General features: G+C 36.6%; 1 protein-coding gene across 1 annotated transcript in view; it reads left to right on the top strand.

Moving 5' to 3' along the window:
* The window catches only part of LOC123534489 (eIF-2-alpha kinase activator GCN1-like), a 94,814-nt gene extending 80,699 nt beyond the window's left edge, over positions 1-14,115 (top strand). Inside the window, exons 45-51 of the mRNA XM_053519445.1 lie at positions 1,202-1,432; positions 1,717-1,910; positions 2,568-2,779; positions 4,154-4,302; positions 9,974-10,075; positions 11,508-11,726; positions 13,189-14,115. Coding sequence (XP_053375420.1) covers positions 1,202-1,432; positions 1,717-1,910; positions 2,568-2,779; positions 4,154-4,302; positions 9,974-10,075; positions 11,508-11,726; positions 13,189-13,317 — 1,236 coding nt within the window. The 3' untranslated portion in view covers positions 13,318-14,115. The remainder of the gene's footprint in view (positions 1-1,201; positions 1,433-1,716; positions 1,911-2,567; positions 2,780-4,153; positions 4,303-9,973; positions 10,076-11,507; positions 11,727-13,188) is intronic.
* The last annotated feature ends 1,355 nt before the right edge of the window (positions 14,116-15,470 follow it).

Genomic DNA, 15,470 nt, shown 5'->3' with positions numbered 1-15,470 from the left:
TGGACCACATGCATAGTTTTGTATTCTGAAATAAAATTTGACCTTGATTTTGTTCTAGTGACCTACTTTTACATTTCTCAAGCTACAGCCTTCAAATTTGGACCACTTGCATAGTTTTGTGTACTGAAATGACCTTTGACCTTTACATTGACCTAGTGACCTACTTTCACATTTTTAAGGTACAGGCTTCAAATTTGGACCACATGCATAGTTTTGTATTCCGAAATAAAATTTGACCTTGATTTTGACCTAGTGACCTACTTTTACATTTCTTAAGCTACAGCCTTCAAATTTGGACCACATGCATAGTTTTATGTACCAAAACAAACTTTGACCTTTACATTGACCTAGTGACCTACTTTCACATTTTTGAAGGTACAGGCTTCAAATTTGAACCACATGCATAGTTTTGTATTCCGAAGTAAAATTTGACATGGATTTTGACCTAGTGACCTACTTTTACATTTCTCAAGCTACAGCCTTCAAATTTGGACCACTTGCATAGTTTTGTGTACCGAAATGAACTTTGACCTTAAGATTGACCTAGTGACCTACTTTCACATTTCTGTAGGTACAGGCTTCAAATTTAGGACCACATGCATAGTTTTGTGTACCGAAATAAGCTTTGACCTTGACATTGACCTAGTGACCTACTTTCACATTTTGAAGGTACAGGCTTCAAATTTGGACCACATGCATAGATTTGTGTTGTGTAAGGAAATGAAATTTGACCTTGAGCTAGTCAATCAGTCTTGAAATTTGGAACACTCAAAAATGGCACATTGGTGGGCGCCAAGATCACTCTGTGATCTCTTGTTACAGTATCAACTTAAGGTATGCCATTGTGGTTAAGTAAGTGTTAGAATACCAACCTTCAATGTAACAAAGCCAGTGATGAACCTACTGTAAAAACTTTGGTACTGTAAAATAGTTTAATTTTGTGGGCATTAAATTCTGGTTTGAGTCAAAATGGCTATTTTTAAGGGATACAGATTCATGGATTTTAACTTTTGAACATGAAATGAGTGGGAATTTTTCTTGTTGGTTCGGATTTATTATATTTTAATTTCATGGATTGACTTAACCACAAAATCAACAAAAACTGGGGCCCCACTAAGATTACTGATTTGACAGTAGAAGTTTAAGAGATTTGACTAAAGTCCTGATGACTCATATGATTCATTTATTGTTTTACTTGCAGGGTATAACACCAGTGTTGCCTATCTTCAGAGAAGGGATATTGAATGGTTCACAGGATATGAAAGAACAGGCAGCCATTGCTCTTGGTGAACTTATTCAGAAAACAAGTGCCGAGGCCCTGAAACCATCTGTAGTTAATATCACAGGGCCTCTAATCAGAATTCTGGGAGACAGATTTGCCTGGGGTGTAAAAACTGCAGTTTTAGAGACACTGACACTTCTTCTGTCAAAGGTAAATGAATTGTTCGTAGATATACTTGCATTGTATCGGACTTGAAAAATCTTAGTTGTGTAAGGTACAAATTACAGTTTTTGTGATTCTTTTTTGGGTATAAGATATTAGTCATGTTTTGCTTTACATTTTTGACCTTTAGACTTTAAATATATCCATGTATTTCTTACTCAGATAGAAGCAGCAAAGTCAAGATTCATTTCTTAAGTGATAAAATGTTAGCTGTACAACAAATAGCTGGCAAGAAAAGTTGTAAGATACTCTGACATGTTTCTCCATTTCAGGTAGGAGTGATGTTAAAGCCATTTTTACCCCAACTGCAAACAACATTTTTAAAAGCTTTGAATGATCCAAACAGAGCAGTGAGACTGAAGGCTGCAGCTGCCTTAGGAAAACTGATAGTCATACATACTAGAGTAGATCCGTTATTTACTGAGTTACACACTGGTATAAAAACAGCGGAGGATATAAGTGTCAGGTACTTAGATATCAGCACAGGTATAAATGCAGATACTTGCGACAAAATACCTTCCATAATGACTTCCAGTACCTTTTGAATTAACACTGTGAAATCATTTAATTTCATGGGCATGAAATTTCGTGGCTTTTGTCAAAACGACAATTTTGTGGGGATATGAATTCGTGGATTTCAACTTTTGAACATAAAATGAATAGGAATTTTACTTGTTCGCTGGGATTAAATTTCCTGGATAGACAACCACAAAATCCACGAAAATTAGTCCACCACGAATATGAATGATTTCACAGTAGCTGCTTTTGTCACCATGGCTGGATTGTTAGGTGATGGGTTTGTTGTGAATTGGTAAAAACATGAGTCTGTATACAGACCCATAGGTACCCATATGTGCAAATACAAAAACATGTCTTAATAGGAAAAAATGAGTAATTTTTTCTTGTATCAGTATGTTTTAATCTTTTAAAACCCTTTTCTTGTGCACATTTCAGATTTCCTTGATATACATAATTTTATGTGTCATAAAATATGTAAAGTAGAGGCAGGCTTAAAACTTACGAAAATAAAACTATTAGTCACTAAATAATGTCATGTCTTCATTATGTCCAGTATTTCATACCGTTAATACAAAGGACTTACGTGTTTGTATTATTTTTGTAGGGACACCATGTTACAGGCATTGAGGTTTTGTTTGGTTGGTGCTGGACAGAAAATGTCGGTGGTCAATCGTAAACAACTTACCCCAACACTTACCGATATGTTAGGATGTACGGATGAATCTACTCGCATGGTGGCGTCGGGTTGTGTAGGTGTACTGTGTCTGTCTCTGGATGAGGAAGAACTCGCAGATTTACTGATTCAACAGTTGCTTGGTATGTTTCAGTTTGTAATATGCATTATTAACAAGGTGAAAGTGAGGAGTGTTTTGCTTACTTGCCAATAGGCATATTAAGTTTTCAAATAAGATTACTAAGGATCTCTCAGATGGGCTTGTTAATACAGCTTGACTCATAAAATGAAGTATAATAAATGAAGACAAAGTTTGATGTATATTTTAAGCAAAAGAAAAATGAGCCGTGCCATGAGAAAATCAACATAGTGGGTTGGCGACCAGCATGGATCCAGACCAGCCTGCGCATCTGCGCAGTCTGGTCAGGACCCATGCTGTTCGCTTTTAAAGCCTACTGCAATTAGAGAAACTGTTAGCGAACAGCATTAATCCTGACCAGACTGCGTGGATGCGCAGGCTGGTCTGGATCCATGCTGGTCGCAAACCCAATATGTTGATTTTCTCATGGCGCGGCTCAAATACCTTGTTCAAACTTATTATTTAAATGTCCCAGTTTGGTTATAAATTTTCTTCTGAAATTTGTACACTTTCCTAGTACTTCAATGAAAATAATAAACTTTAGATGGAAGTTTTTAGGGAGTGCCTGATAAATTCTATCAGTTGAAATGAGCAATAGTTGGACACTTAGGTTTTTAATCAGGCTGGTGTTGTATACATGCCTAGGCCTCTGTATCACAAATATCTTTTCTAACACACTACAGTCGACATCGTACTTGCGACCACCTCTGTTAAGCGATTTTTTTTATTAAACGCCTAGTCAGAATCCCTCCTGAATGTTTTCAATACATATCTTCATTCCATTAAACGACTTTTTTATTAAATGACTAGCGACCACATTTATGTAGCCCCGAAAGGTAAAATATTAGAAAAATGTATCTATTAAGCAACTGGTTACCAGATTCCCGCTTGGCATTTCTTTACCTGTGTACTTAGCGAGTACGTTTTGCAACTTACTGAATACAATTAACCTTTGTTCACGATCTTAAAACAGATTTTGACATCATACATGTAGTTTTTCGCCATTATGGAATCCACATCGGCTAAATACGAAGTACATTAACAGTTGAAAATAACTTTTTTCTTCGCCTTACTGAAATTCATTAAGAGACCATTCCATTAAGAGACCATTTTTAGCAGTCCCTTAAGCGGTCTCTTAATACAGTGTCGACTGTATATTGAAATCTAATGTTGTGGGTATGGAATTTCATGGGTTCTGCTAAAATGGCTATTTGGATTAAATTTAGTGGATTTCCTCTACCTAAAAATCCACTGGCTGTCCACATGTGTCCCCCTGAATATAAATGATTTCACAATATATATTGCATTACTTGTTTATGCCTAATTTTTGTTTTGAGAAAATATTTGACATTTCACGTTTTCATTCATTCCTGTCTAGACACTAGTTCATCAACAGACTGGATGTTGAGGCATGGTAGAGGAATAGCCCTAGGTATAGCATTAAAAGAAGCCCCAGACAAACTGTGGTGTGACCAATTCCGAAGTAGTGTGAGGAAAACTGTAATTAGTCTAACTGAAGCTGATAGGGTATGTATCAGTGTAAGGTTGAATTTGAGCCGCACCATGAGAAAACCCACATAGTGCATTTGCGACCAGCATGGATCCAGACCAGCCTGCGCATCGGTGCAGTTTGTTAGCGAACAGCATGGATCCTGACCAGACTGCGCAGATGCGCAGGCTGGTCTGGATCCATGCTGGTCGCAAACCCACTATGTTGGTTTTCTCATGGCATGGCTCATTTATCTTTTCTTGACAAAGCTTCATACTTCAGAAAAATGTATACTTAACCTTTACCCTGCTAAATTTTAAAATGAACCGGTCCATTATTCAGTTTGGGCAGTACCATTTATTAGCTCATCTGATTTTTTGAAAAAAAATGAGTTATTGTCATCACTTGAGCGGTTGTCGGTGTCGGCGTTGCCTGGTTAAGTTTTATGTTTAGGTCAGCTTTTCTCCTAAACTATCAAAGATATTGCTTTGAAACTTGGAATACTTGTTCACCATCATAAGCTGACCCTGTATGGCAAGAAACATAACTCCATCTTGCTTTTTGCAAGATTTATGGCCCCTTTTGTACTTAGAAAATATCAGATTTCTTGGTTAAGTTTTATGTTTAGGTCAACTTTTCTCCTAAACTATCAAAGCTATTGCTTTGAAACTTGGTATACTTGTTCACCATCATAAGCAGACCCTGTAAATCAAGAAACACAACTCCATCTTGCTTTTTGCAAGAATTATTGCCCCTTTTGGACTTAGAAAATCAGTTTTCTTGGTTAAGTTTTATGTTTAGGTCAGCTTATATCCTAAACTATCAAAGCTATTGCTTTAAAACTTGCAACACTTGTTCACCATCATAAGCTGACCCTGTACAGCAAGAAACATAACTCCATTCTGCTTTTTTCAAGATTTATGGCCCCTTTTGGACTTAGAAAATATCAGATTTCTTGGTTAAGTTTTATGTTTAGGTCAACTTTTTCTCTTAAACTATCAAAGCTATTGCTTTGAAACTTGCAACACTTGTTCACCATCATAAGCTGACCATGTACAGCAAGTAACGTAACTCCATCCTGCTTTTTGCAATAATTATTGCCCCTTTTGGACTTAGAAAATCATTTTCTTAGTTGTCAATGAGTATTATGTTTAAGTCAACTTTTCTCATAAACTATCAAAGCTATTGCTTTAAAACTTGCAACAGTTTTTCACCATCATAAGTGGACACTGTACATCAAGAAACATAACTCTATCCTGCTTTTTGCAAGAATGATGGCCCTTTTTAGACTTAGAAAATCATGGGTAGGACAATATTTCTATAATACGAAAAAAATCAGATGAGCGTCAGCACCCGCAAGGCGGTGCTCTTGTTATTCGAAGGGGTGATCACTGAAAAATTACTGACTGAATAGCGAACAGTGCAGACCAAGGTTTTTAAAATGGACTGGTCAATTATTCAGTTTGGGCAGTACCATTTATTATTATGCCCCCCTTTGAAGAAGGAGGGGTATATTGTTTTGTAGATGTCGGAATGTAGACCAATCCGTTTCCGGATGATAACTCAAGAACGCTTGGGCCTAGGATCATGAAAATTGATAGGGAGGTTGGTCATCACCAGCAGATGACCCCTATTGATTTTGAGGTCAGTATGTCAAAGGTCAAGGTCACAGTGACCCTGAATAGTAAACGGTTTCTGGGTGATAACTCAAGAACACTTGGGCCAAGGATCATGAAGTTGATAGGGAGGTTGGTCATGACCCTGAACAATTAAACGGTTTCCGGATGATAACTTAAGAACGCTTAGGCCTAGGGTCACGAAAGTTGGTAGGCAGGTTGTTCATGACCAGCAGATGACCCCTATTGATTTTGAGGTCTGTATGTCAACGGTCAAGGTCACAGTGACCAGGAACAGTTAAATGGTTTCCGGGCAATAACTCAGAACGCTTGGGCCTAGTTTCAGGAAAATTGATAGTTAGGTTGGCCATGACCAGCAGATGACCCCTATTGATTTTGAGGTCATTAGGTCAAAGGTCAAGGTTGCATTGGCCAGGAACAGCTAAACAGTTTCTGATCTTCTTGTCCAAAACCATAGGGTCTAGGGCTTTGATATTTGGTATGTAGCAAAATCTAGTGGTCCTCTACCAAGATTGTTCAGATTATTTCCAGGGGTCAAATGTGGCCCCACTCTGGGGGTCACATGGTTTATATAGACTTATATAGGAAAAAAATTTGAAAAACCTCTTGTCCAAAACCACAGGGCCTAGGGCTTTGATATTTTGTATATGACATCATCTAGTGGTCCTCTGCTAAGACTGTTCAGATTTTTCCCCTAGGGTCAAATATGGCCCCGCCCTGGGGTCACATGGTTTACATAGACTTATATAGGGAAAAACTTTGAAATCTTCTTGTCCAAACCACAAAGACTTTGGCTTTGATATTTTGTAATGTAGCATCATCTAGTGGTTCTCTACCAAGTTTGTTCAAATTATTCCTCTAGGGTCAAATAGGCCCTGCCTCAGGGGCCACATGGTTCATATAGACTTATATAGGGAAAAACTTAGAATCTTCATGTCAATAACTTACATCATTCAAATTTGGACCACATGTATAGTTTTGAGTGGCAAGATGAACATTGACATGAGTTGACCTTGATCTTGACCTAGTGACCTACTTTCACATTTCTGTAGCTACAGCCTTCAAATTTGGACCACATGCATAGGTTTGTGTACTGAAACAAACTTTGACCTTGTTATTGACCTAGTGACCTACTTTCATATTTTTGAAGGTACAGACTTCAAATTTGGACCACATGCATAGTTTTTTGTTCAAAAATAAAATTTGACCTTGATTTTGACCTAGTGACCTACTTTCACATTTCTCAAGCTACAGCCTTCAAATTTGAACCACAAGCATAGTTTTGTGTACTGAAATGAACTTTGATCTTGAGATTGACCTAGTGACCTACTTTCACATTTCTGAAGGTACAGGCTTCAAATTTGGATCACTTGCTAGTTTTGTGTTTGGAAATAAAATTTGACCTTGATTTTGACCTAGTGACCTACTTTCACATTTTTCAAGCTGCAGCCTTCAAATTTGAACCACATGCATAAGGGAGCATATAATTTGTTCCTTGTGCAATTACTAAATGCATCAAGGGGGGCATTTCGTGTTCGACGAGCTCTTGTTCGAAGGGGTGATCACTGAAAAATTACTGACTGAATAGCGAACAGTGCAGACCAAGATCAGCCTGCACATCTGTGCAGGCTGATCTTGGTGCACTGGTGGCAAAGGCAGAATCACTTGCCGCCAGGGGGCTAAAAGTAACAGTTGAATCATTATCCATTGTTGATTTGTAGGTACTTGTAAATTGTGAAAATATTTCGTTGCTGCCTCGAAAAGTTAAGACAGAATATATTGAGAAAGGATTTTTTATAAATTAAAGTCTATATTGCTTTGAAAATTTCATTAAAAGAGATTTATATGCTGAAATGTGCATGCACATTGTTTAGATGATCAAAAGGGTCTTTCATCAGGCATAGAAATTTCAAGCAGTATTGCTGTGAAAACTATGGTATATGAATGTTGACAGTATACACTTTCTGAATAGCAAGTAGTCTTGGCATTTGAGGAGGCACAACCTTGGCTATTTTGACCGACTGTTTAAAATTAGATGAGCATTTTGCAGTATAGGTCCACAATTTGCTGACATTATCAAAAGTGCTGAATGCTTAACATTTTCTTTAAAAATACGGAAATTGTCATCCTGGAAGGATATCTGAGTTGCCCATTGGAGTGGAAACATTAGTACATTATTTAAAGCTGCAGCAGCAGTTACAAACAAATGATGCCAGGTTTGGTAAAAGTTGGGGAAAGGTGAATGTCACCTTAGGACTACAACAGTGTTTAATCAGTAAGAATGCAGGTCATACAGTTTGCATCTTTATAGAATGGTTTCTTGTTGTCATTGGATGACCTGGGTGTTGGCAGGTCAAAGGTCATGGTCACAGTGACTTAGAGAATAAAAATAGTTGCCAGTTAGTAACAGTAGATTACCTTGGCCTGTGGCTGTCAAACTTCATAGGATGGTAGACTGGGTCAGTAGATGACCACTAATATTTTTGGGTCAGTTTTTCAAAGGTTTAGTCAGTGACTGAAGACCGGAAACATTTTCGATCAATAACTAAAGCACACTTGAGCCTATGATTGTCATACTTTGTAGTATGATTGCCTGTGACCATAAGATGACCTCTGTTGCCATAAGGGTTGGTTGGTCAACCTGTAGCTTTTGCGATCTTTGTGTTAAAGGTTAGGGTCACAGTAAATGAAGAAAACTTGGGCCTACAGCTTGTCAACTTCATAATATGATTGCCTGATGTCAGTATATGACCCCTATGGTTGTAGTGATGGTTGTGTCAAAGGTCAGGGTCACAATAACCTTTACACTGAAACAGTTTCTGGTCAATATCTAGAGAAAACTTGGGTATTTGTCCATCAGGGTTGGTTGGTCAAATCTAAAGTTCAGTGTGCCTTAGGGGCAAATAACTAGAGAAAACTTAAGCCTGCAGAATAGGATTGCATGTGGTAAGTAGATGGTCCCAGTGGCTTTGGCAGTCATTTTGTCAAAGGTCAAGATTACAGTGACCTTGGGACATAAAACAGTATCCGACCAATTGGAGCCATCATTCTGCAAACATCATAACATAAGTCTTTGATCAGTAAATAACCTCCTTCCCCATGGTTTTGGTGGTCAGTATGTGAAAGCTTAAGGTCACAGGGAGCATGAGAATGAAAATTGTTGTTGTTGTTTTTCAAGACTGAAGAATGTCTGGGCCTACTGCTGCCAAACTTACTAATTGTAAACATTAAGGTGTTGCATTGTAGTCCTTATTTTAGGAACAGTTTGCAAAGGGAAGATAGCTAGATTGATACACACTGCAATTTATCTACTTCATTCTCTCATTGTTTTAGATAAACAGATTATTATCAAAGCAAATTGTAACTTGATCACCTTGCCTGGGTGATTGACTCTCTTGTGAGTTCTTTGATCAGCCCACCAGATAAACCTTCAACAAACTTGAAGTAATATCCACCACATTTTGGTGTAGTATCTGAGCTTAGGTCACAGGGAGCATGAGAATGAAAATTGTTGTTGTTGTTTTTCAAGACTGAAGAATGTCTGGGCCTACTGCTGCCAAACTTACTAATTGTAAACATTAAGGTGTTGCATTGTAGTCCTTATTTTAGGAACAGTTTGCAAAGGGAAGATAGCTAGATTGATACACACTGCAATTTATCTACTTCATTCTCTCATTGTTTTAGATAAACAGATTATTATCAAAGCAAATTGTAACTTGATCACCTTGCCTGGGTGATTGACTCTCTTGTGAGTTCTTTGATCAGCCCACCAAGCAATAATAACCCTTCAAAAACATGAATGGATCCACAACATTATGTAATAATCTGAATGAAGTGGTGTGTTTTATAAGCATTAATTGCTCATCTTAATTAATACACCCAATCAAATACACATAAACTTATTACTAAGGAGGTAGACAGAATTGGTGGTACTTGAACATTAACATAGTTAACAGGCTTCACAAATCAGACATGTAGTAACGTTCATAACTATATCGTTTTCTTTAATCCCCAATTTAGTTCCAATTAGCGTGTAGCCTAAATTGATTAATTGTCGGTGCTTCTATTTCAGATTCCTTTATGTACTAGTGGATACAGATGCTTAGGTTATTTATTAAGTCATCTTATAAAAACAGATACCTTAGAAACAGACCTTATCACAACTCTAATGAAGGTAATTATCAACATACACTTGTAAAGTAGTTCTTTGAATCTTCTTTTTCCTTAAATAACTCCCTCGTATAATTTGGTTTAAGTATTTATAGATGTTAATGTGTAGATTATACAAGCACATACAGATGAGAAAAACGGAAATTGCAGCTCATAATCTGTGTTCTTGTGGGTTTTTTTTTTTTTTTGTTTTTTTTGTTTTTTTTTGCTATTTTATAAATGGTTTGGTATAATTATATCTGAATAATAAGTCTTGTAACAGATTCAGATATAAAGAAATGATAGAAAAGTGTTACTTTAGACAGGTAGCATTTATTAGCTTGCTGAACACATATCTCAAAAAGTAGTAGACACTAAAGTCCTGAAACATTAGAGGATTGTTAACTCTGCTACACCAGAGTTACGATTCTTGGCTTACTAAAAAATACGCATTAAGGCCCTAAGAGTTTTTATCACATATATCTCGAAGATTATTTGACCTAGAGTCATGAAACCATGTAGAAATATGCAGCCCATGAATTTTGCACACACGGTTTTTGTTTAGTTATGGCCCTTGACTTAGTCAAAAACATGTATTAAAGTCCTAAAAGTTTGTTTCACATGTATCTCAAGAAGTATTGACCTGGAGTCAGGAAACTTTATAAGAATGTTGTTGAGGATATAAAGGTGAGCACCTATTAAAAAAACTGCAAACCTGTTTAGTAAGTTGGCAAATGTTTTGGGACACAGTTGAAATAATTATGTGCACTCAATAACTAACAGTCATTATTGAGACTTTTTTGGCTGTAGTTAGCTTATAGTTAGATGAAGACTAGGATTTCATATGGTGTTGAGTAGATCAAGCCCACTGTTAATTTAGATGCACTTTCATTTCTTTTTAATGTCTGTTACGACATTCTGAATTTTATCAGAAGAAAGTTTTATATCAATGTATTTTAGTATATGTTGCAAAATTACACCCGCAAGTTAAATATGTAAATATGACTGAAATGAAATGTAAGTATTTACGTAAGTGAAAAGGTACATAGTTTTATTACAGTGACATGTGCATATCATATATTACAGACAAATAGTAATGTACAAAGACAACAAGCACCCAGCTCAGTGGACCTATAGCTCAATAGGAAGAGCACGGATCGCAGGGTCGCAGGTTCAAGCTCTGGCAGACTGGGTGAGGTGTATGTTCTTCGTGACGATTTGATAAAAGACATTGTGTCTGAAATCATTCGTCCTCCACCTCAGATTCATGTGAGGAAGTTGGCAATTACTTGTGGAGAACAGGTTTGTACTGGTACAGAATCCAGGAATGCTGGTTAGGTTAACTGACTGAAATACTGATGAAAAACGGCGTTAAACCCAAAACAAACAAAAAAAACAGTGGACTTGTAAGTCACTTCAACTATTAGAATCATAACTGTAATCTGTTTCTCTTCCAGGGTTTTAAACAGGAATCGAATGATATAAAACAAATGATAGGACAGATTGTATCATTTATAATGTCAGGACTAACACAAGGGTTAGATCCTGCAGTGTGTAAACTGATGGTTATGCCACTTGTAAATGGAACGAAGGAGAAGAACACTGTAGTACGGACTAATTCAGAATATGCTTTAGTTTCTGTGTTACAACTTAGGAAAGGAGATTCATATCTTAAGGTAAGGCTTTTTTTTAGCTGAACTGACATAGTATAGGCAGGCTTCTTTTTAGCTGAACTGACATAGTATAGGCAGATGATCCCGCCATGTTCTTTGACCATTGTCCACAATTTTACATCTTCATGATATCATAGTCAGAACTTCACCAGATTTGGCCTGAAGCATCATGGCATGGACCATTCCCCAAAATTGTGTCAGTTGTTCTGTTCCGCATAACTGCATTTAGAGTTAAAAAAAATGGATAATCATTTTAACTATTTCTTCATGCCACATGATGAATCTTCACCAAGCTTAGTAGATGAACTTTATTTAACTTTTATCCTGCTGAATTTATAAAATGGACTGGTCTATCATTCAATTTGGGCAGTACCATATATTATTTGAAGGGTGTTCACCTTAATAGCTAACAGTGCAGACCATGATCAGCCTGCACAAATGTGCAGGCTGATCTTAATCTGCACTGGTCACAAAGGCAAAATCACTTGCCGGTAGCAGGCTATAGGTTAAGTTTGTTCAAACCTTCGCTTTTACCACTTGATGTATGTTCACCAAACTTGGTTCGAAGCAAGGTCAAAATGGTAAGGTTATGAGTCAGCTAGGTTCTGAATTCCAACATGTAGTTTTCAAGCTTTTGAGGGATTAAATTGCAGTTAAGGTGAAAAAGAAATTTATTTTCATCTAGTTTTAAATACTGACTTCTTAAACATTTAAAGCTTTACACTTAAGTGAATGGTAAAAGATGATGACGTTCAAGAGCCAAACAGAAGTATTTCACATATGATAACTGTCACTGAAATTTTTGATAAAAAATGTTGGTTTCCCCATGTCTTACTCTCTGCAAAAAATAGGTCATCATTAATAGCCCTTGATATGTTTGTTAACCTTATACAAGAGGTTGAATTACTGCTTCTTTTTTAAATCAAGGAAAAACTCCCCTTCTTCACATGAATTACGGTAATTATGTCTCCCACCACATAGTGGTGTGGGAGACATATTGATTTACTCCTGTCTGTCTGTCTGTCACAAAGCTTGTCTGCACTCTAAGTCGAACATTTCTCATCCGATCTTCACCAAACTTGAACAAAATGTGTTTGCCAATAAGTGCTCGGCCAAGTTCGATAACCAGCCAAATCGGCCCAGGCACTTTTGAATTATGGCCTTTGAATTACCAAAATACGCTCAGATTTCTTGCGCATTTTTGACCTCAAAAGGACCCCTATACTACTTTTAAAAGTAGTAAAGGGGTCCTTTTGAGGTCAAAAAGCGCATGCGCATGTGCTCTAAGTAAACAGTATATAAAGACTGATTTACTATTTAGATGATTAGGTAGTTGTGGGAGACATGCGCTTTTATCAGCAGCTCTAGTTTTTAGTTGAATTGCAGTATTTACTGTAATTTTCACGTGATTACTGATTTACAGTAGTTTCTACATGATTTACAGTAATTTGTTCCTATATTTCAGACTGTGATTTCTATGTTAGACTCTGGAATGCAGGACCCATTACAGGAGGTAGTGTCTAAATCACTGAAAAAGATTATCAGTCAACCTGAACCCCCTGCAGATCAAATGGATGATACCATTCTCATTTAGCAGGATGTTAATAATGACTTTATAGGACTAAAACTATTCTATTATTACACAAAGACACTTAATAAAATTGGTGATAAATTTACGGATGCTTGGTGGTAGGAAAGTGACGGCATTAACATTTTTTAAGTCTTTCCATATTTTGACAGCCTGAATAACAAAAAATTTCTTGAAGCAAAATTTCTTTGGAACAGTTTTACAAAAAAAGGTGTTTGTGCTGTAAAAGATGGTATATGAATGCATGAAATATGAATTATGCAGCTTTCCCTTTTACTTAATTGTTTTATGACCCTGTAAAGGTTGGAAAGTCTTTGGTAAATGATATTGTCAGCAGATCAGATAATTAATACCTGATTCAGCCAGATTATACATGTATAGGATGAAATAATAGTATAAGAAAAAAAAATCTTGTTTAAGCTCTGTTTTACATTTAAGCTCTGTTTTGGGCTTAAACTAAAAAAGCTCTTTTTTAATGTTAAGCTCTGTTATCAGTTTAAACTCTATTTTGAGTTTAAGCTCTGTTGTGAGTTAAAATGAAACTTATAAGTTATAAATGCTTTGTTACATTGATATAAAACATGATCTTAGTGCTATCTATATTTTGCCATATTGTTTAGTTTTGGGCGTGTTCTCTTGTTAACATCATGTAAAATTATATTATCTTAGTTTGTACTTGTTTTAACATTTCCAATTTCCTTTGACTTTCACCAAATTTTTAAATGCTGTACATTACAGAATGTGAAATTGAAAACATGTATATATACTCTATCATTGGAATTTCATCATGTTAATAGTAATGCTGCTGTAAAATACATCCTCAATGTAAACAAGAAACTAGAGACTGCTTTCTGGCACTGTTCTTCTTGTTTTTAACTCTGCTGCAAATTATTGACAGAACATTTTATTCAAACGTTTACATCTTAGACAAAACTGTACAAAGGTACCTGAGGTATTGTTGCTGTAAAATATTTATTTGGGAACATATGCTCCAACAAAAGATCTGTAATATTCAGTAAGAAGCTTTTTGCAGAAGCAAAGACATACTAGTTGTCCAAATGGCTGTTCAATGTATGTGTGTCCGTGCATGCATCCGTCCGGATTTGTTTGTACGGACCATAATTTGACATGCATGGAGCATTTGGCATGAATGTTAACCTTAGTGAGACGGAGTATCATGCGCAAAACCTCGGCATGTTGCCCACGAGCGTCTAGTTTTATCTGGTATTCCAGCATATGCTCTGACTTTGCTGTTTTCTCATGTGTATAAGCTGGATAATTTGTATACGATATTTTAAGTGCTGTTTAAACAAATCGTGTTATAAAGTGCTTGTAATATAGAAATGTGTTGATAGTGCATGAGTTATATTTGGTATTTTACTGGTTTTCTGGACATTAAAAAAGAACTATGAAACAAAAATAATAAAATGTTTCTGTTAAGAAATGGCTTTCAACTTTTGTTTTAAACTTACCTGAAATTTGTTCAGGATGAGCTATTAGTATAGATGGATGGTCCATCATCCTGCGTGTCAACATTTTTGTTGAGCCCACTTGCGGTGAGCTCGACTTGGTTGTCACTTTTTGCAGGTCGGTGTATGTGCGTCCATCTGATTTTGTCCTGACCATAACTTTGACATGCATGGACCAATCTTGTTTATATATGGCATGAATGTCAAGGTCACAATTGGAGGTCAAAGGTCAAATTGAAGTTTGTCTGGAGCATTTCTTCTTCATGTATGGTGGGATTTTGATGTAATTTGGCATGAATGTTCACCATTATGAGACGGAGTGTCGTGCGCAAGAACCAGGTCCCTAGGTCTAAGGTCAAGTTCACACTTATGGCGGGCTCGACATTCTGCCCATGGGCAGACTTGTTACTTAAACCTCTTCACTGAAACTGCTTGTCAGAATTACACCAAACTTGGTCAGTAGCATCCTGGCATGAACCTCCACCAAGTTGCTGAAATGTTTCACTTTAAGCCCTTTTAGGAGGGCCAAAGCTAAAAAACGCTTCTCATGAACTGCTTTATGGATCTTCATCAGCCTTGGCCTGCAGTATCATTACTAGGTTCTCTCCAAAGTTTGTTCAAATGGAGTCACTTAGACCCTTTTAGGGGCCACTAGAGTTAAAAATAGATATACATTTAAATGACTTCTTC

This window comes from Mercenaria mercenaria, chromosome 12 (assembly GCF_021730395.1).
Source record: "Mercenaria mercenaria strain notata chromosome 12, MADL_Memer_1, whole genome shotgun sequence".
In the NCBI taxonomy this organism is placed as follows: Eukaryota; Metazoa; Mollusca; class Bivalvia; order Venerida; family Veneridae; genus Mercenaria; species Mercenaria mercenaria.
The sequence above is the reverse complement of the archived record's forward strand: the minus strand, read 5'-3'. Positions and strand labels throughout refer to the sequence as shown.